The sequence below is a fragment of the Rhinoderma darwinii genome, chromosome 2 (assembly GCF_050947455.1).
Source record: "Rhinoderma darwinii isolate aRhiDar2 chromosome 2, aRhiDar2.hap1, whole genome shotgun sequence".
Classification (NCBI taxonomy): Eukaryota; Metazoa; Chordata; class Amphibia; order Anura; family Rhinodermatidae; genus Rhinoderma; species Rhinoderma darwinii.
The window spans coordinates 305,399,623-305,426,584 of record NC_134688.1 but is presented as its reverse complement, the minus strand read 5'-3'; the positions used below and the strand labels follow the sequence as shown (position 1 = coordinate 305,426,584).

The 26,962-nt window shown below is 45.0% G+C and overlaps 1 protein-coding gene across 1 annotated transcript; it reads right to left on the bottom strand.

The window, feature by feature from the left end:
• Window positions 1–9,488: 9,488 nt before the first annotated feature.
• On the bottom strand, window positions 9,489–26,652 carry RPS10 (ribosomal protein S10). The gene is made up of 6 exons (XM_075853517.1): window positions 26,565–26,652; window positions 25,663–25,812; window positions 25,309–25,480; window positions 21,838–21,915; window positions 21,680–21,735; window positions 9,489–9,586 (listed from the first exon to the last, which is right to left on the bottom strand). Exons 2-6 carry the CDS (start codon window positions 25,810–25,812, stop codon window positions 9,545–9,547), a joined length of 498 nt encoding a protein of 165 aa, XP_075709632.1. The 5' UTR covers window positions 26,565–26,652; the 3' UTR covers window positions 9,489–9,544.
• Window positions 26,653–26,962: the final 310 nt, after the last annotated feature.

Below are 26,962 nucleotides of genomic sequence, written 5' to 3'. Positions count from 1 at the left end.
CTCACACCCCCCCTTCCCCTCTGTACTCTATGCCTCACACCCCCCCTCTGTACTCTATGCCTCACAACCCCCCTCTGTACTCTATGCCTCACACCCCCCCTCCCCTCTGTACTCTATGCCTCACACCCCACCCCCCCTCCCCTCTGTACTCTATGCCTCACCCCCCCCTCCCCTCTGTACTCTATGCCTCACACCCCCCCCTCCCCTATGCCTCACACCCCCCCCTCCCCTATGCCTCACACCCCCCCTCCCCTCTGTACTCTATGCCTCACACCCCCCTCCCCTCTGTACTCTATGCCTCACACCCTCCCCTCCCCTCTGTACTCTATGCCTCACACCCCCCCTCCCCTCTGTACTCTATGCCTCTCACACCCCCCCCTCCCCTCCGTACTCTATGCCTCTCACACCCCCCCCTCCTCTCTGTACTCTATGCCTCACACCCCCCCTCCCTTCTGTACTCTGCCTCACACCCCCCCCTCCCTTCTGTACTCTATGCCTCTCACACCCCCCCCCCTCCCCCTCTGTACTCTATGCCTCTCACCCCCCCTCTGTACTCTATGCCTCACAACCCCCCTCTGTACTCTATGCCTCACACCCCCCCTCCCCTCTGTACTCTATGCCTCACACCCCACCCCCCCTCCCCTCTGTACTCTATGCCTCACCCCCCCCTCCCCTCTGTACTCTATGCCTCACACCCCCCCCTCCCCTATGCCTCACACCCCCCCTCCCCTCTGTACTCTATGCCTCACACCCCCCTCCCCTCTGTACTCTATGCCTCACACCCTCCCCTCCCCTCTGTACTCTATGCCTCACACCCCCCCTCCCCTCTGTACTCTATGCCTCTCACACCCCCCCCTCCCCTCCGTACTCTATGCCTCTCACACCCCCCCCTCCTCTCTGTACTCTATGCCTCACACCCCCCCTCCCTTCTGTACTCTGCCTCACACCCCCCCCTCCCTTCTGTACTCTATGCCTCTCACACCCCCCCCCCTCCCCCTCTGTACTCTATGCCTCTCACCCACACACACTCCCCCCTCTGTACTCTATGCCCCACACACACACCTCCACTCTATGCCTTACGTGTGCGTTAACCCCTTGACGACATTCTATAAGGGCTTTTCCACACGTAACGGAATTGCTGCAGAATTTTTTTTAATAGACTCTCTCTCCCCTGTGGCAAAAACTCACCATTTCCTGCGTTTTTGACTGCAGAAAATGGTGCAGAGTTTGCTGCGTTTCTCAATGTTAGGTGATGGAGACATCTCTTTTGATAAACCGCCGCAATTCAGTCCACTTTCCGCAGGAGGATTTGACAAATTCGGCGGTCCGAATAATACACACCACAGGTCAATTTCTTAATTTTTACGCAGCTAGTGGATGAGATTTGTTAAATCTCACCCACTTTGCTGCTACTGTATTCTGCGTATATTCCATCCATGATGCCAGACGGAAAACACGCAGCAATCCCATGCGTTGAGCCATACTGAGATGTTGCTAAGGGGAGGGGGGAGTATGGAGCACACTCACAGGCTGAGCACACTCCACACACAACGGGTGACGGCTGTGTTATACAGCCGACACTTCACGGGCGGAAACAAAGATCACTTTGATTCCGCCTGTTGAACACCTTAAAGAGGCTCTGTCACCAGATTTTGCAACCCCTATCTGCTATTGCAGCAGATAGGCGCTGCAATGTAGAGTACAGTAACTTTTTTATTTTAAAAAAACAAGCATTTTTGGCGAAGTTATGACCATTTTTGTATTTATGCAAATGAGGCTTGCAAAAGTTCAAGTGGGCGTGTATTATGTGCGTACATCGGGGCGTTTTTACTACTTTTACTAGCTGGGCATTCTGACGAGAAGTATCATCCACTTCTCTGCAGAACGCCCAGCTTCTGGCAGTGCAGACACAGCCGTGTTCTCGAGAGATCACGCTGTGACGTCACTCACAGGTCCTGCATCGTGTCGGACGAGCGAGGACACATCGGCACCAGAGGCTACAGTTGATTCTGCAGCAGCGTCAGCAGGTAAGTAGCTACATCGACTTACCTGCAAACGCCGATGCTGCTGCAGAATCAACTGTAGCCTCTGGTGCCGATGTGTCCTCGCTCGTCCGACACGATGCAGGACCTGGGGCAGGAAGTGAGTGACGACACAGCATGATCTCTCTTGAACACGGCTGTGTCTGCACTGCCAGAAGCTGGGCGTTCTGAAGAGAAGTGGATGATACTTCTCGTCAGAACGCCCAGCTAGTAAAAGTAGTAAAAACGCCCCGATGTACGCACATAATACACGCCCAGTTGGACTTTTACTTTTGCAAGCCTCATTTGCATAAATACAAAAATGGTCATAACTTGGCCAAAAATGCTCGTTTTTTTTAAACGCAGATGTGAACATAGCCTTAAGCCAGGAAGTACACATATCTCTATTACCTGATCATGGGGACGTTTACACATATCAAGAGAGAACTACTTGAAACTATAGTACAATTTTAATTCCTTGAGGGAAATTAGTGGGAATTGCATAGATCCGATGACATAACGCCTCATGCACACGACCATAGTGGCACTCGGGCAGTTTTTAACAGCATCCGAGTGGTACCCGATTGCCTTCACAGGCCCACTTTAGCGGGTGAATCGGGTCCGTGAAAACTGACCCAAGTCTCAGATCTGAGGAAAGACAGGACATGTTTTATCTTTCCTCGGATCACTGAGGGGTCTCAGTCAGCACACGCGGTCGTGTGCATAAGGTGTAATAGTACGTCATGGGATGGAAAGGGGTTAAAGTAGGGGTCTCAAACTCGGCCGGGTAAGTGGGCCGCATATAGAAAAAATGGGAAGTTGACGGGCCGCATTACTTTCAAATTTGATACAATACAAAATTATTGTTAATCAATTAGTTATTTGAACTACTATAACACTATATTACTATAATAATAATACTACATTACTATAATAATAGCGCTAGGTTTAAAATTTGAGATATTTCTCCAAGTGTCGCTAAATGCAGTCCGGCGGCTCAGTTAGCACACGTCAAGATTGGGCAGCCCCTTTTTAGATAGTGCCGCAGTGCCCTCTGCAGAGGCTGCCGCAGTGCCCTCTGCAGAGGCTGCCGCAGTGCCCTGTGCAGAGGCTGCCGCAGTGCCCTGTGCAGAGGCTGCCGCAGTGCCCTGTGCAGAGGCTGCCGCAGTGCCCTGTGCAGAGGCTGCCGCAGTGCCCTGTGCAGAGGCTGCCGCAGTGCCCTGTGCAGAGGCTGCCGCAGTGCCCTGTGCAGAGGCTGCCCCAGTGATGTCAGGGGCTTGCCCAGAGCTGGAGTCCCAGGCAGAGCGCTAGTAGGCTCTTCCTGGGACTCCAGCTGTGCTCCTGTCATCACTGGGACTCCTGCTCTGGGGAAGCCCCTGACATCATTGTCGATGTATGGACAGCAATGTCAGAGGCTTCCCCAGAGTCCCGGAGCAGAGCCGATAATAGCGCTCTGCCCGGGACTCCGCTCTGGGGAAGACCCTGACACACTGTCCATATATGGGCAGCGATGTCAGGGAATTCCACAGAGTCCCGGAGCAGAGCCGACACCAGCGCTCTGCTCGGGACTCCGGCTCTGGGGAAGCCCCAGACATCGCTGTTCATATGTGGACAGCGATGTCAGGGAATTCCACAGAGTCCAGGAGCAGAGCCGACACCAGCGCTCTGCTCCGCTCTGGGCAAGACCCTGACACACTGTCCATATATGGACAGCGATGACAGGGAATTCCAGAGTCTCGGAGCAGAGCCGATACTAGCGGCTGTCACGCGGGCCGCAGATGACAGCCCCAGGGGCCGCATGCGGCCCGCGGGCCGCAGATGACAGCCCCAGGGGCCGCATGCGGGCCGCAGATGACGGCCCCAGGGGCCGCATGCGGGCCGCAGATGACGGCCCCGGGGGCCGCAGATGACGGCCCCGGGGGCCGCAGATGACGGCCCCGGGGGCCGCAGATGACGGCCCCGGGGGCCGCAGATGACGGCCCCGGGGGCCGCAGATGACGGCCCCGGGGGCCGCAGATGACGGCCCCGGGGGCCGCAGATGACGGCCCCGGGGGCCGCAGATGACGGCCCCGGGGGCCGCAGATGACGGCCCCGGGGGCCGCAGATGACGGCCCCGGGGGCCGCAGATGACGGCCCCGGGGGCCGCAGATGACGGCCCCGGGGGCCGCATGCGGGCCGCAGATGACAGCCGCAGATGACAGCCCCAGGGGCCGCATGCGGCCCGCAGATGACAGCCCCAGGGGCCGCATGCGGCCCGCGGGCCGCAGATGACAGCCCCAGGGGCCGCATGCGGGCCGCAGATGACAGCCCCAGGGGCCGCATGCGGCCCGCAGATGACAGCCCCAGGGGCCGCATGCGGCCCGCAGATGACAGCCCCAGGGGCCGCATTCGGCCCGCGGGCCGCAGATGACAGCCCCAGGGGCCGCAGATGACAGCCCCAGGGGCCGCATGCGGCCCGCGTGCTTGAGACCCCTGGGTTAAAGGATCTGTCAGCTCTCCTGACATGTTTGTTTCAGTATTTGTATTCCCTACGAAGTAATTCTGGAGATTTTTTTTTTCTTAAACTCTGCATTGTACCATTCCTGTTATTCCTCCTGGAAATGTATGAATAAATGGACAACTGAACATTAGGGGGGATTCACACGAACGTGTATTGGGTCCGTGCGGGCCGCATGGTTTTCACGCGCCACGCACAGACCAATACAAGTCTATGGGGCAGTACAGAAAGTCCGTGCTTTTTGCGCGTTTGTCCGCTGCGCAAAAAGCACGACATGCTCAATATCTCCGCGTATTTCGCGCATCATGCACCCATTGAAGTCAATGGGTGCGTGAAAACCACGCAGGTCTCACGGAAGCACTTCCGTGCGAACCGACTGTTTCGCGCACCAGCTGTCAAAAGGATGAATTTAAACAGAAAAGCACCATGTGCTTTTCTGTTTCCAAACATCCAAACGGAGTGTCTTTGAGATGAGCGAACCCGGACAACCGAACCGAACTTCACCGGGTTCGGCCGAACTCGTTTTGGCCGAACCCGGCAAAAAAATTTCCGGTACGCGACGTCAGGAGATAGTCACTGTCCAGGGTGCTGAAAGAGTTAAACTGTTTCAGCACCCTGGACAGTGACTTCCGATCCCAATATACATGAACGTGTAAAAAAAAAAAAAGAAGTTCTGACTTACCGATAACTCCCGGCTTCTTCCTCCAGTCTGACCTCCCGGGATGACAATTCAGTCCAAGTGATAGCTCCAGCCAATCACAGGCCAAGCACAGGCTGCAGCGGTCACATGGACTGCCACGTCATCCAGGGAGGTGGGACCCGATGTCAAGAGAGGCGCGTCACCAAGGACGCGTCACCAAGGCAACGGCCGGGAGGGAAGTTCTCGGTAAGTACGAACTTTTTCTTTTTTTTTTTTTTTAACAGGTTTCTCGATATTGTGATCGGCATTCACTGTCGAGGGTGCTGAAAGAGTTACTGCCGATCAGTTAACTCTTTCAGCACCCTGGACAGTGACTGACGTCGACTAGACTCATCTCTATGATGGCGGCTGCGCGAAAATCACGCAGCCGCGCATCATACACGGATGACACACGCAGGGGGGCTCGCGCGCTGCAACGATGGGGAAAATATAGTCATCATTCTGACAGTGGTCACAATAATCAGCTGCCCAGTGACCTTACTCATTGGTCTCTGGGCAGAGCTCCGTGATGTCAGCTGTCAGGGGACCACTGTATCACAGAGCGACATGCAGCTTCAGGCTGGCAAACCGGCTATCTCTGCAGGACGTTCTGGAACAGCCCTGCAGAGTTAATTAAGGACCGCCCGGACGTTTATAGTCAATGGGCAATCCGGAAGTGGTTAATATACAGGTTTTTTTTTAAATGCTGAAATAAAATGTCTGAAGGAGGGTTTAGGCCACATGCACAGGACTAATTCTGGTCCGCAACTACAGACCGTAATTGCAGATCAAAGTACAGACCCATTCGTTTCTATTGACAGACACCTTCACGTATATTTACGGGATAGTGTCCGGGCCGTAAAATCATCCGTAAAAAGACATATCACATTTTTTTTTTACAGGCCATGCTCCCATACTTATAATGGGAGCACAGCCTGTAAATGCGGGTGACTGTCTGCGGCCGGGATTATGGTATGTGCACACGTAGTGTTTTCAGCTGTTTTCCGGGCCGTAAAACGGCTGAAAAATCAGAAGCACAACGCCTACAAACATCTACCAGTTGATTTCAGTGGGAAATACGGCGTTCTGTTCACGGTCCTTTTTTTTTATGCGGCTGTTTCGAAAAGCGGCATGTCACTTCTTCAGCCGTTTTTCATGGACTATAGAAAGGCAGCTCCAAAAACACAAGTTTCTGAAAAAAACGCCTGAAAATGAGCTTGAAACCAGCTCCATATTTTCAGACGTTTTTTATTTTGTGTGTGCACATACCCTTACGTCGTGTGGACGGGGCCTTATATGTCTAAACTAAATGGGGAAAGCACATTTTAACAGAGTATTCTGGCAGTTCAACAAATAACATTAGGGCCAATCAATGGGAGGCAGAAAACCCACGGAGCTAGTTTGAGCGTTTTTTTGACCGAGGCCCTTGCATTTGCTCCAATGGCCGCAGGCAAAAATCTGAAAAAAACTGAACAGGGCCTTACATAACTGAGGTACACAAATATAAAAAAAATTTTTTTTATATATAAAACAGACTTAGAGGCTTGCACACAAAAAAAAAAAAAAAAGAACCGATCAAGGTGACCAGAGGGCTAATCATCCACACAAATGTGTTGAAAACATATACTGCAAACAGCTACAAAAATTGAATTTTTTGAGAGCGAACGCCATATTGTGTATAGAAATCAACTTCATTTATATACACAACCACATTCACACAACTTTACATCTGTGATTAGAAGTAAAAATTAGGACTGGGCAATTAAATCGATTAAAAAAAACAAAACACGAAACTGAAATTCAGCGCAATTAAAAACAGTTGTCATCTTGCAGTTTCTTCAATTTTTCCCAGTTTCAACTGTATCGGCGTCCTCAGGATGCCGATACAGTTGAATCCAATGCTAGCGCCGGGAGCCGAAATGTCCCTGCCCTACCATTCACTATGTATCACCGGATGCTCACAGCTTGGCGCAGACAGGCATTCGGCAGTGATGTCACCACAACTGTCTGTGCCGAGCCACAGACTGAAGGAGCAAAGGGATGTTCTCCACTCGTCATTGGAATGGAGTTAGGGGAGTATGTATTTTATTAGGCACCATTGGGGCTGTGTGGGGCAGCATCATACTGTGTGGAGGGCAGCTATGGGGTCAATATACTGTGTCAGGGAGTATATTATTTACAGTAGTATACAGCAGGCTCAGGGGATAAATATTAATATAATGGCATGCAAAAAGGGGGCATGGTTTTGATTTAGGTCATAATTGCCCAGCCCTAGTAAAAAACTGAATGAACACACAAATTTGAAAAATAAAAAACGCTACAAAAAACTAACACGAGGAGTTGATTCATACCACACGTTTACATTCATAGGTGCGTGTTGATACACCAAAACCGCAAGAATGAGCCAACCAATTTTTGCATGCAAATTAAATTGGGGATTATATATGTAATTTTCCATCCCCCATTACAGACTGTGTTTACACGCTGCGATTTTAAAAAAATATTTCCGCAAATACGCTTTATTTTGTGAAAATGGTGGCAAAACACACAAACTGCCAGCAACATTTGAACACAACCTAACCCTTAAATTGAAAGTATATGCAGCCCCTAGTTCAACTGGCTACAGCCAAGAATCGCCTTTAAAACAAGACCTAGCCTGAGCAGAGTGGTCCTAACAAGAACACGTCATAGTAGTAATGCTGTCAGGGGGCACGCTAGCCACAAAAAAAAAAATGTAATTGAATAATCCATCCAGTGGACACCTACTCGAGCCAGTAATATCCCTGAGGCCGGGAAAACTGCCCATTCAAGGAGGTTGCTTTACCACAGTGACCATGCTGCAATTTTGGTAACTGCTCCCTCTAGTGACCAGCACATGGAAATGTTATAAATTAGAATCTAATTTATATTTCTTGGCTTGTGAAAAAAATTAAAAAAAACAGTGTAATCACTTAAATAATTGTTTAACTAAAAAAAAATAAAATTCTAGCGACACATTCCCTTTAAGATTTGCTATAAGATTTGAGTATACAGGTGTCTGGGAATTTTTGTTGATTTATCCAGAAGAGAATTTGTGAGGCCTGACACTGTTGTTGGACGAGCAGGCCTGGCTCACAATCACCATTCTACTTTATCCCAAAGTTGGTCGAATAGGGTTGAGGTCAGGGTTCCGTGCATGCCAGTCAAGTTCTTCCACACCAAAATCACCCTACCATGCTTTTATGAATCCTGCTTTGTGCACATTCATGCTGGAACAGAAAAGCATCTTCCCCAAACCGTTCTCATAAAGTTGTAAGCATACGATTGTCCAAAATGTTCAACCCCTGAAAAACAACCGCATAGCATCATCTCTCCTCTACCAAACTTCCCAGTTGGCAGAATGCAGTCAGGCAACGTTCTCCTGGCATTCGCCAATCAGCCTGCCAGACAAAGAAGCGTGATTAGTCACTCCACAGAACACTCTTCCACTGGTCCAGAGGCAGTGTGATTTACACCACTCCATACCACACTTGGCATTGTACTTGGTGATGTAAGGCTAACAAGCTGCTTGTCCATGAAAACCCATGCCCTGGGGCTCCTGGCTTTGTGCTGATGTTAGTGCCAGAGTAGGTTTGTAACTCTGTAGTTGAGTCAGCAGAGCATTGACTATTTTTATGCACTATGTGCCTCAATACTCAGCCACCCTGCTCTGTAAATTTCCATGGTCTGGTATTTTGTGGCTAGAGGGCCCCAAGCAGTTGACTGTACAACATTAGGGGGTTCCTAGGAGTCAATTTTTTTGTTTAATTCATTGAGGGTTTTTCAATTATATGATAAAAAAATAAAATAAAAACACCCTCCAGCACCCACTCAACTTAGCACTGCTTGCATGCAAACATTGCACAGCGAGGGGTAGCACCTGTATGGACTAGTTTACACTCAGTGGTGCCAAACTCAAGGCGCCATAGGAAGATCATTTTTTTAAAAACATGTAACTATAAAGCCATGTTAGGGGGAAGAAACAAAAAAGCGCCCAGAAAGCACCGTTATAGATAGGATTTAGATTTGTTCCATCATTTTGTGGTTATTCAAGAAACCATAACGCCACTGAATTTGACAACCCCCACTGTGAAAAATCAAACATCCATTCCCACCTCAAAAAAAAAGCTCAGTGTAGGGGGAGGTACAGCATTTTCCATTTCTACATGCTATTCAAGAGGCAACATGCAATACCAAACACACAAAATAGTATTAAACGACAACTAAAGCCATGGTAGACAAGTAGTAACAAAAGAAAAAGCAGAAAATGCTATTGTGTCACAAAAACTTTTATTTTTTTTTATTGACAAAGAAAGGTGACCCACATCACTATGAAGGTTGCTGTCCACGACCACGTCCAAAGCCGCCTCTCTGCAAAAAAAATAAGAAAGAAATTATGAAACAGTAGCATATCAACTTTGCAAGAACAAGGCTTGACCCCTTAGCAACAAGTGACTGACATATCCATCACAGGCAGATGCTAGTTCGAGCATCGTGACAGTTACTAGGATCTCGTGGGGACGGTCACGTGTCTCCACATGAACAGTGGCAGGAGTGCCGAATTCATCTTAGGGCAGATTCAGACGAACGTGAGAGTTTTGCGCGCGTGGCAGCAGCGTGACAGCTGTGTGTCCTGTTCATATGGATGCGCGGCTGCGTGCTTTTCGCGCAGCCGCTATCTTTATGACACTCCGTTTGGATGTTTGTAAACAGAAAAGCACGTGGGGCTTTTCTGTTTACATTCATTCTTTTACTGTTGTTGCGCGAATAACGCGTGTCCCACGGTGCGCGTGATTTTCACACACCCATTGACTTCAATGGGTGCGTGATGCGTGAAAAACGCCCAAATATAGAACATGTCGTGAGTTTTACGCAGCGGACTGATGCTGCGCAAAACTCACGGACTGTCTGCCCCATAGACTTGTATAGGTCCGTGCGACCCGCGTGAAAACCACATGGGCTGCATGGACGCAAATCACGTTTGTCTGAATCCGGCTTAAGCCAACTTTTACACAGCAGTATTTAGAAGTCAAAACCAGAAGAGGGTTTAAAATACAGAAGAGGTACAAGTCTTTCCATTACACTTCTGTGTAGGTCCCACTCTGTTTTAGCTTCCGAATACAGATGCCAAATACTAAGCAAAATACTGCCGTTTGAAAGAGGCCTAGATGACCTGTCCGCCCTCCTGACAAGTCTGTTTTTGTAAATACTTGTATTCTACATAAAATCTGAACTCGAGAATCTTAGAACTCTGCATTGTGTCATTCCTCCTAAAAATTGATGAATAAACTGACCACAGGATGTTATCCATTACAAAGCGGCATGTTCCTACAGTGTGAAACGGAGAACTGCTTGGACAGTGTTGAACAGAATATGGACTCCCAGCAAACTGCCAACACCTAGTTGTCGATTAATAAAAGTTTAGGAGAAATAACAGACAAAAAACAAAAACGCAGAATCCTAAGAAAAGATTCTCCAATACTGTTATTTTTCTAATTTTATTGTGAACACAAGCGTTTACCAAGACCAGTTGGGAGAGCAGACAGGAACGCTTTATCCCGACCCCACCGCATCCACTTCGGAATGCTACTACCTATCCAAGCAATTCTGAGATTTTCTCGTAGAATGTAGTCGATAAATGTATTGCTTATTTGTAAAAAAACAACAAAATTTGCAAAAATTTGCATTTTTCCTAAATTTAAGTGAATCTGCTTGGAAAACAGATAGTAATACCACACAAAATAGTTATTAGTTAACATTTCCCATATGTCTACTTTATGTCAGCATAGTTTTTTCAACGTACTTTTATTTTACAAGGCTTATAAATTAAGCAGCATTTTCTCACATTTAAGAACATTTCAAAAGTATTTTAACAGGGTCCAGTTCTGAAGTGGTTTTGAGGGCCCTATAAAAAAAACTGCACCCCTCAAAGTATTCAAAACAGCATTTAGAAAGTTTAACCCTTTAGGCGTTTCACAGGAAATGAAGCAAAGTGGAGATGAAATGTAAAAATAATTTTTTAGCAGAAATTCAAGTTTAATCCATACTTTTTTTTTTTTGTAATAGAAAGCGTCGACAGACCACCACATTTCAATATTTATCTGCAGTTTTTAGAAATATCCATGTGGCCCTAGTATGCTAGTGGACTGAAGCACAGGCCTCAGTGAAGAAGCACCTAGTGGATTTTTGGGCCTTCTTTTTATTAGAATATATTTTAGGCACCTTCTAAGGTTTGAAGAGGTCTTGTGATGCCAAAACAAAAAGGAAACACCCAAAAAAATACCCCATTTTGAAAACTATACCCCACAAGGAATTCACCTAGGGGTGTAGTGAGCATTTTGACCCCACAGGTGTTCTAGATTTTATTAGAATTGGGCAGTAAAAATAAATTTTATTTTTTTCCAAAAAAGACGCAGCTTTAGCTGAACATTTTTCTTGTTCTCAAGAAATGAGAAAAAAAACAAAAAACAAAGAAACACCCCAGCATCTGAAAAGCAACTTCTCCAGAGTAGGGAAATACCCCATGTGTGGTCATAAACTGCTGTCTGCACACACGGCAGGGCTCAGAAGAGAAGGAGCACCATTTGGGTATGTTCACACTACCTATTTTCAGCCGTTTTTCTGGCCGTAAACGCCCTGAAAAACTGCTAAAAATGTGTGTGGGGGAGGGGGGAGTGAATGCCTCCAAACATCTGCCCATTGATTTTAATGGGAAAAAAGGCTTTCCATTCCCACGGAGCGTTTTCTACGCGGCTGTTTTTAAAAACGGCCGCATAAAAAAAAAGCCTCATAAAAAGTGCACGTCACTTCTGGAGCCGTTTTTCATTGACTCAATAGAAAAACAGCTCCAAAAACGGCCCTAAAAAATGCCTCCAAAAACGCAAGTTGCTTTAAAAAAAAAAAAAAAAAAAAAAAAAAAAAAAAGGCTAAAAATAAGGGGCTGTTTTCCCTTCTTATATGTGTGAACATAGCCTTTGGCTTTTTGAGCGTAATTTGGCTGAATTGGTTTTTGGGAGACCTGTCGCATTTGCAGAGCTTCCCGAGGTACCGGTACAGTAGAAATTTCCCAGATGTGACCCCATTTGAGACTTTAGCCCTCAAGGAATTTAATTAGGTGTCTAGTGAGCATTTTGACCCCACAGGTGTTTTATAGATTTTATTAGAATTGGGCCGTGAAAATTTAAATCTACATTTTTTTCTTATATTTAGTTCTAGTTCAACATTTTTAATTTTTTTTACAAGGAATACAGGAGAAAAAAAAAAAAAGCACTCCAAAATTAGTTATGCAATTTCTATTGAGTAAGGCAATATCCCATATGTGGTCATAAACTGCTATTTGGAGACACAGCAAGGCTCTAAAGTGAAGGAGTGAAATTTGTTTTTTGGAGTGGAGATTTTACAAACTGAGTTTCCTCACACCATGTTGCACTGAGGTACCAGTACAGTGGAAACCCCCAAAAATTACCCCATTTTTTAAACTACATCCCTGAAGAAATTCATAGAGGTATTTTGTGAGCATTTTGACCCCGCGTTTCAGAAATTAGTGCACAATGGATGTTGCAGATTCAAATTGCCATTTTCCACAGATATGTCATTTCAGTGCCCAATATAGTGTCCAGCTTGTGTCACTGGAGACACATACACCCCATACATCGTTAAGCATGTTCTCCAGAGTTCAGTAATACCACATATGTAGTCATAAACCGCTGTTTGGGCACACTGCCAGGCTCAGAAGGACCGCCATTTGGAGCGCAGCTTTTGCTTGGTAGTAGTTTTGTTTGGGGTTTTACTGGTATTTCAGCTTAGGCTGTGGGACATATGTAATAATGGGGTGAATGAATAATAAAATTAATAAATGATGGATTGATGTGGTACGCTTGGAAACAATCCTTTATGCACAGGCCAGGTTTTTTGGGCAGATGTTGCACTAAAATGGTGTCCTTTCTTATACCCTTTTTGGGTCCTCCTTGTTTGCAGTTTGGGGAACTTCGCTAAGAAAGTGTTGCCCTGCTATAATAAGGCAGCATTGCTTCCAGTGGAGATGTTTTTTGGGGCAAACGTGCTTGGGCCTTCCCCGGTTCCCAAATATTAGGGCCTTGATAATAAGCTCTTAAAACTAAAAGGAATGTTCTCAACTGATCTGCACATCAGGATATCAAGTAAGCCTTATAAAAGGCCAATGTGACAGTCAGCTTTATGTACCATGGGACATGGCTATGTGGTAAATCCAGGGTATTGGACAAAATATCTGCGCTCCATTATTGCCTAATCTTTTACTTCATTAGCCCTATAAGCAGCACGAGACCCTAAAGATTCCTCATGGGGTCCACCTGTGGAGTCTTGCAAACGATGAGGTGGGGGTTTTTTTTTTTTCATAATCTGAATTTTTATTAAGAATTTCAACAAGTACAGAGCAAACAAACTCAAGAAAAACATTTCAGTATACATACATGTTATTTTGTATTATCTATATTTCTCTCAGGTAAGATGTTAACATGTTTCCACATATTACCCAAACACCTTACCCCCAAATTCACTTCTCAGAATATATGCATTATCTCTATTTGATAAAGTTTCTTTATAAAAATATAATTAAAGCTTTGCGTAGGGTGTGTGTTATCCTTCCATTCCCACTAAAGGAAGGAGGAAGGAGAAAGGGAAGAGAGATAGGGAAAAAACCCGGAAATAGCGAGAAATAGAAAGAGAAGGTTCCCTTCTCCCAGACAGGAGCCCCCAATTCAGCAGACTGCAACTGACCGACCCCTCTATGGGGGGGTTCCGCCTAGCCATTTAGCAACGTGTGGACCAGATTTGAAGGACGACCATGTACTCCACAGAGAAAGAACCGCACCAATGCGATCACTGTCCTCTGCAACCAGAGATTCCATTCGACACAGAGTCCATCTCCACTACCCATTCCACAACCGAGGGCGGCCCGGTGGACTTCCAATGTCTAGGAATAACTGTTCGTGCCGCAGTCAGGAAATGCCTTAGCAGCCCCTTTCTAATACTCGGCAGAGGGCCCGGAATTAGGGATAGCAAAGCCATTTGAGGAGTGGGTACCAACGGTGTACCATCTACTTCTGTATAGATTTCAAAAATCGCTTTCCAGAAGGTCTGCAAAACGTGACATGACCACCAGATGTGCAACATTGTTCCGGTCTCAGTCCCGCATCTCCAACACAAATCTGACACCTCAGGGTACATTCTGTTCAGATTCTGTGGGCAACGGTACCATCTAGTCAGGATTTTGAAGTTTTTTTCCTGTGCCTGACATGCCACCGGCATTTTGTGAGTCAGAAAAAATATTCGATCCCACTCAGCCTGTGACAGGACTACTCCTAGTTCTCGCTCCCATGTGCCGACGTATGCAGGAGGCTGGTCGTCACCGGCCTCTGAGAGTAAGGTATGCAGGTTAGATATCACCCGATCCGGAGGCTCAGTTTGAAGCAACAACGACTCAAACGCAGTGCTAGTGTCGATACGTATCCCACCCGGTAGCGCCGAGCGTAAAAAGGTGGACAATTGGGCATGCTCCATCCAGGAAAGCTTCCTCCCCGGGCAATAGAATCGCAACTCAGACCAGGAAGGGAGCTTCCCCCCATCCGACAGTACCTGACAGTCTCGTGTTTTCAGAAGAGGACCAAATCATAAACTCTTTCTTATTGACGGCTGGTAAAAATTCTGGGTTATCAAACAGCGGGCTAAGGAGCCCGGGTCGAGGTGGGGTTTTTAGCGAAAAACTACTGGACCTAAAAAGTTAGCCTGGGCCATGATTGCGTTGCGAGTCAGAACATTTTATTTTTCGGTTGAGGGATTAGTTTTCGTGGCGTGAGCTGTACATTTTATTGGTTACATTTTGGGGTACATGCAGGTTTTGTTTTACTTTACTATTTTCCCATTTTTTAGGAGACGAGGAAACCAAAAAACATCAATTCTAGAACGGTTTTATTTTACCTTGTTCACCGTGCAGTATAAACATGTTAACTTTATTCCGTGGGTCAATAAGATTACAGCGATACCAAATTTATAGTTTGTTTTTTTCTTAGGTTTTACTACTTTCCCCACAATAAAAATACTCCTTTCTAAAAAAATCATGTTTTAGTGTCGCCATTTTCTGAGCCTTAACTTTTTTATTTTTCAGTTGATATCGCTGTGGGAGGGCTTGATTTTTGCATGACTGTAGTTTTTATTGGTACTCGCAACTTTTTGATCACTTTTTAATCCATTTTTTTTTTTTTTTTGAGACAAGGTGACCAAAAAAAAGTGATTTTTTTTATGGTGCTCAGTATGGGAAAATCATATTTTTATAGTTCAGGCCGTTATAAGACGCAGCGATAATATAATTTTTTCCAATTATAAAAAGGACTACAGGGGCTATAGTTTTTATTACTTAAACCTGAACTAATTTTTTTAAAACTTTATTTTCCACACTTCCTAGAGGACTTGAAGGCCTGATCCTCTGTACAATACACTGCACTACATATGTAGTGTATTGTAAGGGTATGTTCACACACTAAACAAAAAACAGCTGTAAAATACAAAGCCGTTTTCAAGGGGAAACACTGATTTTCAGCCTTTTTATACATCAAGCGTTTTGACGGACTTCTTTGGAGCGTTTTTTTCTATTGACCCAGTGAAAAACTGCTCCACAAATGGTTTAAGAAGTGACATGCGCTTCTTTTTTACGTGCCTTTTTAAAAACGGCCCACCAGGAAGCTGTTGCTAGACTTCCTGGTTACCATAGCAACCCCCACTTGCAGGGGGGGCCTGATGGGGTACAGAGGGAGCCCCCTCCCAATGTCAACTACTTAAATGCAGCCATCCCTATGGACGTCCGCATTTGAGGAGTTAAATGGCAACAATAGGTGGTAACTGCTATCGCAGCCGTTGCAGTGGGATGTCAGCTGTATATTACAGCCGACACCTGCTGAAGATTGAGCACAGCTTCTGTGCTCACTTCCATCTTCAGGACGTGACTGTACGCCCATTTGCGGTAAGTAAGCCTTAAAATGGATGTACAGTCACGTCCATTTGCAGGGGAGAGTGTTAAAGGAACAGTGTCACCACAATTTTTTTTTTAATATGTTAAAGATGTTCGTGCTTTATTAAAAACGTTTGGATTAATTTGTGTGTTACTTTTTATTTTTACACTTTCTTCCCTATGGGGGCTGCCATTTTTTTTTCCATTTCTGTAGGTGTCGATTAACAACACATACAGACATGGAATACGGCAGCTCCAGTCCCATAGGGACTGCGAACGGGGCCCGTTCCATCCACTATCATGTACGCCGCTGTGTGGGAACGGCGCATGCGCCGCTCCCACACAGTTCAATTTGAAATGCGCGCCGTCCGGCGCCATTTTCCTGTGGACCAGAAGTCGCGGCCGGACAGTAATATTACTACTTCCGGTCGCGGCTTCCGGACTTGTGCACATGGAGCAGCGGCAGCAGACGGAGCGGATGGACCGGAGGGAGCGACGGCGACTGGAGCAGGTAAGTTATTTCTATGTATGTTCGTGTTTCAGTGTGTTTACTACGGTATGTTAACCTTCTACACTGTGTGTTAGCTCAAAAAATGGCGACACACAGTGTAGGAGGTTAGACCGTTCAAACCCCTCGTTTCTCCCGGCACTAGCCAGGATAAAGGAGGGGGGGATTCTGAGAGCTCACTAGAGCGAGGGATTTTTTCCCAATTTTGCAGCATAAAGCAATGTGGTTGCTTTACCACATGCAATGCTGCAATTTTGGGAATGGCTCCATCTAGTGGCCAGCAATGGAAAATATTATAAATTAGAATCCAATTGATAATATTTTCTGACTCGTGAAAAAAAAAATTAGAACAATGTTTAATCACCTACATACTAATTGTTTAACAAAAAAAAAAACAAAAAAAAAAAAACACGTTTTGCTGGCAACACATTCCCTTTAAATGAGCAGACAAGCCGAAAGAATGACTGAACAGCATTCAGCAGCGTATTGGAATACATGCAGGTTGCTGAAGCCAAAAAGCATGAAAATTATTTTTATTTTACTATTCTAAGCACACGAAAATCAGTTAGAAAAATTATTTGATTCAACAGGTGTTTAGCCTTTAAGGCCCAAACAGGACTGGTCATTAAGGGTCTGTAAGTGTTGAAGAGTTTCTCCCAGCCTTCCCCAAGCCAGAAGTTTATTTTTTTGTCAACATAAATGTATGAAGGCTTATTTTTTGCTGGACAAGTTGTAGTTATTCATGGCACCATTTACTGTAATGCATAATGTACTGCGAAACTAAAAATAAATAATTGTGGGGTGAAATGGCCAAAAAAAAAAACTGCGATTACACAATTTTTTTGGGATTTTAACAGCATCCATCAGGCGGTGAAAGTTACACGGTTACCTTATTCTACAGGTTGATACGATTACGGCGATACCAAATGTATGTTTTTTTTTAGGTTTTAACGGACAAAAAAAAAAAAAACGTTTTGTGTTGCCATACTCAGACCCATAACTTTATTTTTTAGTACATTTAGCGATGTGAGGACTTCTTTTTCACTAGACTAGCTGTCGTTTTTACCGATACCATTTATCAGTTTTTATTCAATTTTTTTTGGGAGCCAAGGTAACAAAAAACAGCAATTTGCGAGAGATTTTTTTTTTTTTACGGTGTTCACAGAGCGTGTTAAACAACGCTATATTGTGATCGTTTGACTTTTACAGACGCTGCAATGCCAATTATAGCTTTTATTAATATTTTTACATTGCTTTAGAGAAAAACAAAAATGGGAAAAGGTTTTTTTTTTTTAAAGTTCCTTAGGAGACTCGAACCAGTGATCGTTGGATCGCTTGCATGATATACTGCAATACTAATGTATTGCAGTATATCACTATACTGAACGTCTCCTTTGAAACCCTGCCATTAGGCCCCCATCGCATTGTGGGGGCCGATGGCACATAGAACGAGGGGGACCCTCCGAACAATTTAAATGCCAGTCACGATTGACCGTGGCATTTAAGGTGTTAAACGGGCAGAATCAAAGTGATCTGTGATTCAGCCCATTATAGTGAGGTGTTGGCTGTATTACACAGCCGAAACCCACTGAGAATGGAGCACGCTCAGCCCGTGAGCACGCTCCATACTTCCGCTTAAGGGTACGTTCACACGCAGTCAAAAAAAACAACTTCTGAAAACCCTTTGAGGTGTTTCATGTTTTGAGCAGTTTTTCTATCGACAATGAAAACAGCTCCAACAACGGAAGTGAGATGCTCCTTTTTACACTGCGTTTCTTTAAAATAGCTGTGTAAAAAGACGCCCTGTCTGAACAGAACGCTGTTTTTTTCCCATTCATTTCAATGGACAGATGTTTGTAGGCGTTCAGCTCGTGTTTTTCAGTCATATTGTGAGGCTTTTACACCCCGAAATACACTTGAAAACTCTGCGTGTGAACATACTGCGTACATGTTAGCCATTAGGGTATGTAGTTTAACCCCTTAACAGGCTGCATGTAAGTTCTCCAATAAGTGACAGACCGCTGAAGTCAGCATGTCGAACTACATTTTTAATTTTCTTTATAAGTACAGTCAAGTAGGGTGAGCATTTTTATTATGGCTCAGCGCTGTGTTTGAGGTTTTTTTCTTAACTCCTTCCCGGCTAAGCCAATTTCTTCCCTGCCCTTCAAAAGCCAACTTATTTTTCAGCAGGCGTAGCTTCGCCAGATTACGCTGTAAGCTGTCATTCACAGCGAGATCTCGCTGTGTGGTAACTCAGAGACGCTATAGAAGTGGTCAGGAGAATGAATACACGTCACGTCCTGGCTGGAGGTAATGTATATTCATTGTCAGGACACATGAGTAACGTTATAGTATGTTTATGTGGCTGCACATAGCGATATAGATATATCACGATCTGCAGTGTAAATGAATGGGGAGAAGTGTATGATGCTGATTGGTCAGCGTCATACACTCCTCTGTACAACACCCACTTGGTCATATAGTAATAAACACGCCAAGTTGTCTATTAAATTATCGTTTATCTAAATAAATAACACAGCTGTTATCTACATTACAGCGCCGATCATATTATGTACAAGATAGGCCACTTATGTGTTGACAGAGCCTCTTTAAGTCTTAATCTTACAGCATTCACTGTACGGCAAAAATGACATTAACTTTATTCTGCAGGTCGATACGATTACGGCGGTACCAAATGTACATTAGCTTTGTGTGTCACTACTTTCACACTGAAAGTGTTTTAAAACAAAAAAATAAAAAAAATTGTTCCATGTTGCCATATTCTGAGCGCAATAACTTCATTTTTATTGGATGGAGCGAGATGTAATTTTATTGGCACAATTTTACTTTTTGATCACTTATTCTTTTTTACGGAAATTCGCCCTGCAGGTTAAATAACATATTAGAATATCTGCCTCGGACTTCCAAACAGAATTTTGAGGCGGGTGTTCCTCCTGCAAAGTGCCCTGTGTGAACATAGCCTAATGGTGCCTGCAGCATGGTAGGTGTAATTTGATCTGTGATTGCAGATCTCCATATGCTGTGAACACTGCTTAGTGTTTGGCTATTCGTGTAGTCCCCTCCCTCTGCATTTTATATTTAAAACAACCACTATCCCATCAGTCAGTACCCCTTGAGAAAGCTGACGGCGAAACGTGCGTCGGGGGCGGTCAGTGTGGAGTGTTCCTGCGTGCTTCCCATCATGCAGTCCATGGGTTTGTGCAATATCCTTTATTTATAAAGCATGGTCTTTGTTTTGGGTGCAACTTGGAGCTTTAGCTGTATACTCTTATATGCATGCACAATTGCGTGCTCTTCTGTTAGGTGCTAAATATATTTATGTGCTTCTGTTGTCCAAATACTTGATCTATATGATTATCTTTTCTATAGATATCTGCATTTGTTACCACATCACAGGATGTTTTTAGTATGGTAGCATATATATTGGATTATTCACGCAGCTCCTCCATACTCTCCTTTTTAACTGTGTGCTATATTGATTTTATATTTTGATGGCCAATGTATATTTCAATAAAGTTTATTTTATATTGTCATGGTACATGACTTGTGCTATGTGTGTTTCATTTTCTGGATATACTAGTAGTCTTCACAGTCTGGTATAGGTATTAACATATTAGAATAGTACAAATCTTTACAGACATCTTTACATGACGTCAGGGGAGACTAACTTTTAATATATTTTATACATTGCTAAACTTTTACCTTTTTAGTCCCTCTATGGGACTTGAACAAGCGATAGTTTGATCGCTTGTACAATACAGATGTATTCCAGTGTACAGCAATTTTACTAGCTTGTATTAAGCTTAACCGAACCCGCTGTCATGACAACCATCGGCACCCTACGATCTAGTCGAGGCCAATGTGGCGACAGAGGGACCATTCCCTCTTTCTAACAGCTTAGATGCCGCAGCTGTTGACTGCGGCATCCAAGTGGCTGGGACCGGAGTTCCATCTGTTCCCGGCCATTACAGTAAAGCATCATCTGTAACACAGAAGACACCTGCCAAGTATAGAGGTGGTTCAGCCACCAAGTGTCAGGAAGGAGTTAAACAAAATCAGAAATAGCAAAAAAGGGGCAATTTCAGAGTAAAGTTTTTGAGTTCGGGTAAGGCCACACGGAGCGGCCCCGACACGGTCGTAACGCGGCCAACCACCGCGCTGGTACTATGTTAGGCACGGCTGTCAAATACCTTAAGGGGTATTCCGGTTACAACAAGTTAGCCCCTATCCTTAGGGTAAGGGGTAACTTGCTGATCGGTGGTTGCACGACAGCTCGGACCCCCACCGTTTAAGAGATTGGGGATCCAGACGTTGGTCAGACCCCAAGTTTGAACCAAGCGGCAGGTCGCTCATGCATACTGCCACTCCATTCTTTCTCTATGGGAGTGCCGGAGATAGAGCGCAGTGTTCGGGTTTTTCCGTCGCTGCTGTAGAGAATGAATGAAGCGGAAATGCGCATGAGCGACCTGCCGCTCGGTCCAAACTTGGGGTCTGGCCAACGTCTGGATCCCCAATCTCTTAAATGGTGGGGGTCCGATTAGCAAGTTACCCTGTAACTTACAAATAGGGGGCAACTTGTTGTAACCTGCAAAATCATGCGGCCATAAAGGGTGCATTAATTCATGGCCTTTCTACTTAAAAGGATGTTTTACCCGCATTAACATGAGGCCACTAACAAGCAATTTGACAGCCGCACCAAATATGGCGACGGTGAGGTCGTTGGCCGCGTTGTGACCGTGTAATGGCCGCTTCATGTGGCCTTACCCTAACTGTACAATGGAAAACAACTTGTGTGGATATTTTAACAATCAAACTGGACTTGGACATTTATGAGTAGATATCATGCTGATGACTGTCAGACTTTAACGATTACATACATAGAGATTTAGGCTTTACCTCCTTTTTACACAAATAAAAAAATATATAGTGTGAGATTTTAAAGTAAACTTACAAACTGAAATTCTGTAGAGGCTCCAGCTCCAGCCTCTGCCTTCTTGTCTGCGCCAGCTGCCACGGAGGAGGGGGAAGAAAAACAAAAACCATGAAATAAAAATAACCAACCTAATGGGGTCAATTAAGCAAATATTATTTCATCCAATGGACACTTACGTGGAGCAGCACTGCGTCTGTATGTATCTCTATCGGTCTCTCCACGGGACAAGCGGGCAGGACGTTCGCCCTCCAAACCTAAGTGAAAGCAAACATTTTTTGTAAAAATAGAGCCACAAACTGCAGTCTTAATCAAAAAGGAAGGAAAAAAAAAATAATTTATAATTAAGGTGCACTGGCTAAGACTAAACGTTAATACCACAGAACTATTAAAACATCGGCTTACTAGACGATACAATATGAAATCATGAAGTGCCAGATTATGCACAATACCTCTACCATAAAACAGTTTTGACATAGATGGCGCTACATGGACTGGGAAAGCAGCGTAACCATACCTCTAGTGACGATCAAACACGTAGCTGCATTTTAATGCACATGGCGCCACAATCACAAATGCCACGGAGGCATGTGCAGTGTACAGGTCTTCCTCAACTCCTCGTGAGGGAGAGCTTGTGAAGGCAGTCTAGGGGGCCCTCATTACAACCATCAGCAACCCCCGATTGCATTGTGGGGGGCACCAATGAGATGTCAGAGGAGACCAGCAACTCTCTTTTTAACGTCTTAAAATGTTGCGGTCGCAATTGACCGCAGCATTTGAGGGGGTTAAATGGCCAGGAACAGTGATTGCTGTTCCTGCCCGTTAGTCTTGTGTCTCAGCTGTAAAACACAGTGTATGGGGCTCGTACAGCACGCTCCATACATCACCCCCCCTGCACCAGGACATAGAGGCTCTGTTGTCACCATATTATAAGTGTCCTATCTTCTACATAATGTGATCGGCGCTGTAATGTAGGTAACAGCAGTGGTTTTTATTTAGAAAAACTATCATTTTTCACCAAGTTGAGAGCTATTTTATCTTTATAATGATGACTTTCTTAATGCTCAACTGGGCGTGTTTTACTTTTGACCAAGTGGGTGTTGTGGAGAGAAGTGTATGACGCTGACCAATCAGCATCATGCACTCCTCCATTCATTTACTCTGAAAATAGTGATCCTGCATTGTTCACTATGTGCAGCCACATACACACACATTAACGTTACTGAAGTGTCTTGAGAGTTAATAGACATCGCGTCCAACCAGGATGTGATGTCTATTAAACACTCACGACGCTTCAGTAACGTTAGGGTGTGTCACTTACTCGAGATCACGCTCTTGCTGTCATGTACAGTGTGATCTCGCTGTAAATGGAAAACGATACAACTTTCTAATATACTTGGGGGGAGGGGAATCGACAAACTGCTCTACACCAGGTCAGCCAGAGTTGTGCCTAATTTATGAAGTCGTACGCCTCTTAATAAATTAGACGCATTTTACTCCAGCGATCCGTATATTTAAGTCAGGGTGTGAAATGCTGGTCTTAGGGCCTGTTCACATCAGTGTTGGCTTTCCGTTCCGGGGTTCCCGTCAGGTGAACCCCACAATGGAAAGTCAAACGGAAACCACAGCTTCCATTTGCATCACTATTGATATCAATGGTGACGGAAACATTGCTAATGGTTTCCGTTCGTCACCATTCCGGAAGGTTTCCGTTTAACCGACGGAATAAATAGCGCAGTCGACTGCGTTATTGATTCCGTCGGAAAAACGGAAACCTGCCTGAACGGAGGCAAACGGAAACCATTAGCAATGTTTCCGTCACCGTTGATATCAATAGTGATGCAAACGCAAGATGTGGTTTCCGTTTGACTTTCCGTTGCGGGGTTCTACAACTGAAACCTCCAACGGAAAGCGAACGGTGATGTGAACAGGCCCTTAATAAATCTCCCCTTCAGTGTTCCAACTTTTCACCAGTTTCACATTGAGGAATTGAAACAAAGCATGTAAAGAAAATTGGATAACTTTTCACTTCAGTGGAAAAGGGGTTCTCAATTTTATTACAATGCTTAAAACAGAAACAGACACAGGCAGTGAGGGATAGTAGCCAATACAAGACAAAGAACACAAACAGCATCATGCCCAGTGCAATGCCTGAGGGGGAGGTCAACTATATAAGGATTTAAAGAGGCTCTGCCACCACATTATAAGTGCCCTATCTCCTACATAAGGAGATGTGCGCTATAATGTAGGGGACAGTAATGCTTTTTATTTAAAGAAAACAAACGACTTTCACCACTTTGTGATTTTCGTTTCATGCTAATGAGTTTCTCAATGGACGTGTTTTTCTATTGACCAAGTGGGCGTTGTATAGAGGAGTGTATGACGCTAACCAATCAGCATTATGCACTTCTCTCCATTCATTTACTCAGCGCATAGGGATCCTGCTAGATCCTTATGTGCTGTCTTATACTAACACATTAACAACACTGAAGTGTTTAGACAGTGAATAGACATTCCACGGGATGTCTATTCACAATCTCTGCACTTCGTTACTCTGTCTGTGGTAGTTACAGCAGAGGAAGCGTAATCTCATTGTAACCTGTCATCTACAGTGTAATCTCGCGGGATTACGCTTGCTCTGCTGTAACTACCACAGAAACAGTAACGAAGTGCAGAGATTGTGAATAGACATCCCGTGGAATGTCTATTCACTGTCTAAACACTTCAGTATCGTTAATGTTAGTATAAGACAGCACATAGCGATCTAAAAGGATCACTATGCGCTGAGTAAATGAATGGAGAGGAGTGCATGACGCTGATTGGTCACTGATTGGTCAGCGCATTACACTCCCCTGTACAACGCCCACTTGGTCTAAAGTAAAAACATGCCCACTTGGGCATTAAGCAACTCATTAGCATACATCTAAAACCGCTAATAAAGTGGTGAAAACAGATCGTTTTATTAAATAAAAAGCACTGCTGTCACCTACATTATAGCGCCCATCTCCTTATGTAGGAGATAGGGCACTTATAATGTGGTGACTGAGCCTCTTTAAAGAGAATCCCTATGTGCCCTTTCACAGACATAGTCACAGTGTTCTTTTATGGGCTTATTTAGACTGGAATACTCATCTCGTGTGCTGAAATCACTTACAGCACACAGAACCATGCAATTCAATGGGGCGATTCACACGTGTTGAATTTCACTCAACGTCTCCATTTCGTGAAACTCACTTCATGTCCTATATGGTGTGTTTTCACGCACCTAGTTGCCCATTGAAGTCTACGGGGGCATGAAAACCACGGACAACATCCGTGTGCTGTATGCGTCAAATACATTGAAAAGCAGAGAACCAAGTTTACAAAAAAAATAAAAAAAAAAGTGCATGCACGCACGTGAAAACCGCACGCCACACGCAGATTTGGCACACTGATGCCAATATGCAAACGGACAAGAGAAGTAGTTAAACCGCTGCATTCTTTACGCACCAAATTGGGACACGCTGGTCTGAACATAGTCTAAGATGCCACTGTACATCACATTAGCTACAGGTGTGGCAAAATAACACTTTCATTATGAGAACTGGCACAGCCCAAGCCTGCAGAAGCCATGAGACCAGGCGTAATCCTAACCACTACAATTCTCTCACCTTTAGGTCGTGGTCTGCCCGTCTCAGGACGACTCCTTCTTAGAGTAGCAGGAACGATCTCTGGTGGTAGGTGCAAGAAATCCCGCAGATACTGGATACCTTCATTTGTCAGGTACCAGTAGAAGTGACGCCAGGCAAACTGTTCTTTAACGTACCCACATGACTTCAGAGACTAAAGGAAGAGAAATACGAATTTAAGGAAAATAAACCGCTACTACAGCCCCGAAGACTATTCGCATGGCACTCGCACACGAGGTTCCCCCTTTTCATAGAAGATTTTAGTCAACTAAGCGTTATTAAAAGTAATGGGACACCTAATTCTCGCACAATGTTTGTATAACAATGTTCCATTACCTGCATAGCCTTCATGACGTGGAGGTTGGGCACATTCTTGTCACAAAGTTCTGGATGCTTTGGCATATGTACGTCCTTCTTGGCCACCATAACTCCCTCCTTAAAAAGGAGCTCATAGATAGCAATGCGATCTTTCTTGGGCATCAGCATCTGAGGGGGAAACAACATTTAGTTATTCAATTCTTACAGGAATAAAAAAACATTCACAAAGAACGGACACATTACATGTGACCAACCGTGCCCAGCTTCTGCCAGGATAAACCAAACCTTATACATCAATGGAATTACTTTAAAAACATTTGTCATTGATCCTTCAAACAGAACTCAAGCCAGTGTAAACCGGGCCGAGATCGTGCAGAAACATAGCCCATAGTGCCAGCTGAAGCATCACATGGATCCTGCCAGCTCAGAATCATGCCAACCACCAGTATCTTACAAGGTTTCCTGACCAGCTCCACCACCACTCGTCTCGCTCTATACATTACCACTACACACAATTTGGTGCACTACTTTCACACTGTGCCGTCACGCTGCTGTGGGTAGTAGTCAATGCCCCTGGTTCCTTGGAGTGCAGTCATGTAGTTAGTACACAAGACTACATTTCCAGCAGCCGCGAACGACACAATTCTGACAAACAATACGATTACATGGAGCACTTAATACACCTTCAAGATGTAATAACCGACGCCGCGGCTTCCCAGCATATTGCCGGAGTCCAGAGCCGTCAGCCAAGTAGGCCGTAATCTTCACCGATTACCACCTCATTATAAATGAAACCTCAGAGAGAGCTGGCGGATACCGTCCCTCCAGAGCTCCTGTACACGGAGGAGCATAAACACAGACAGACAAGCACCCGATGGCCGGGATGTACGACGGATTAACAGGCGCCGGTAGCAGCTCACCTCGGCAGCTTTCTCGGAGGCCTGAGCAGGAAAGGAAAGAGACTGCGCGAAGCGGGCGTACTTCCCTCTGTAGACAGGACCCCAAACGAGGTGTCCGCAGTAGCGCCTGCCTACATTTGTAAGCGGAAGTTAACCTTGTTACCACATCTATTATCTCTGGTTTACTGGGTGAATTTAGATGAGACATTTTTGGCCGTGTGGTAAAAAAAAAAAACGCTTCAAATATCGCGGCAAAACCGCGTTTTTTTGCTTGTGCGGTTTTTACAGGGGAAACACATTTATTTAACAAGTTTCACTTGTAAAAACCGCACAGACAAAAACCATGGCAAATCACTAAGGCTATGTTCACACAGGGTATTTTGCCGAGTTTTTTGACGCGGAAACCGCGTCGCAAAACT

Coding starts and splice junctions, on each gene's coding strand:
- RPS10 (XM_075853517.1), bottom strand. CDS start 25,812: ATGCTGATGCCCAAGAAAGATCGCATTGCTATCTATGAGCTCCTTTTT. Junction 21,736..21,837: donor CAGACGCAGTGCTGCTCCAC/GTAAGTGTCCAT, acceptor CCTCCGTGGCAG/CTGGCGCAGACAAGAAGGCA. Junction 9,587..21,679: donor CCTCTACAGAATTTCAGTTT/GTAAGTTTACTT, acceptor TTTTTTTTGCAG/AGAGGCGGCTTTGGACGTGG.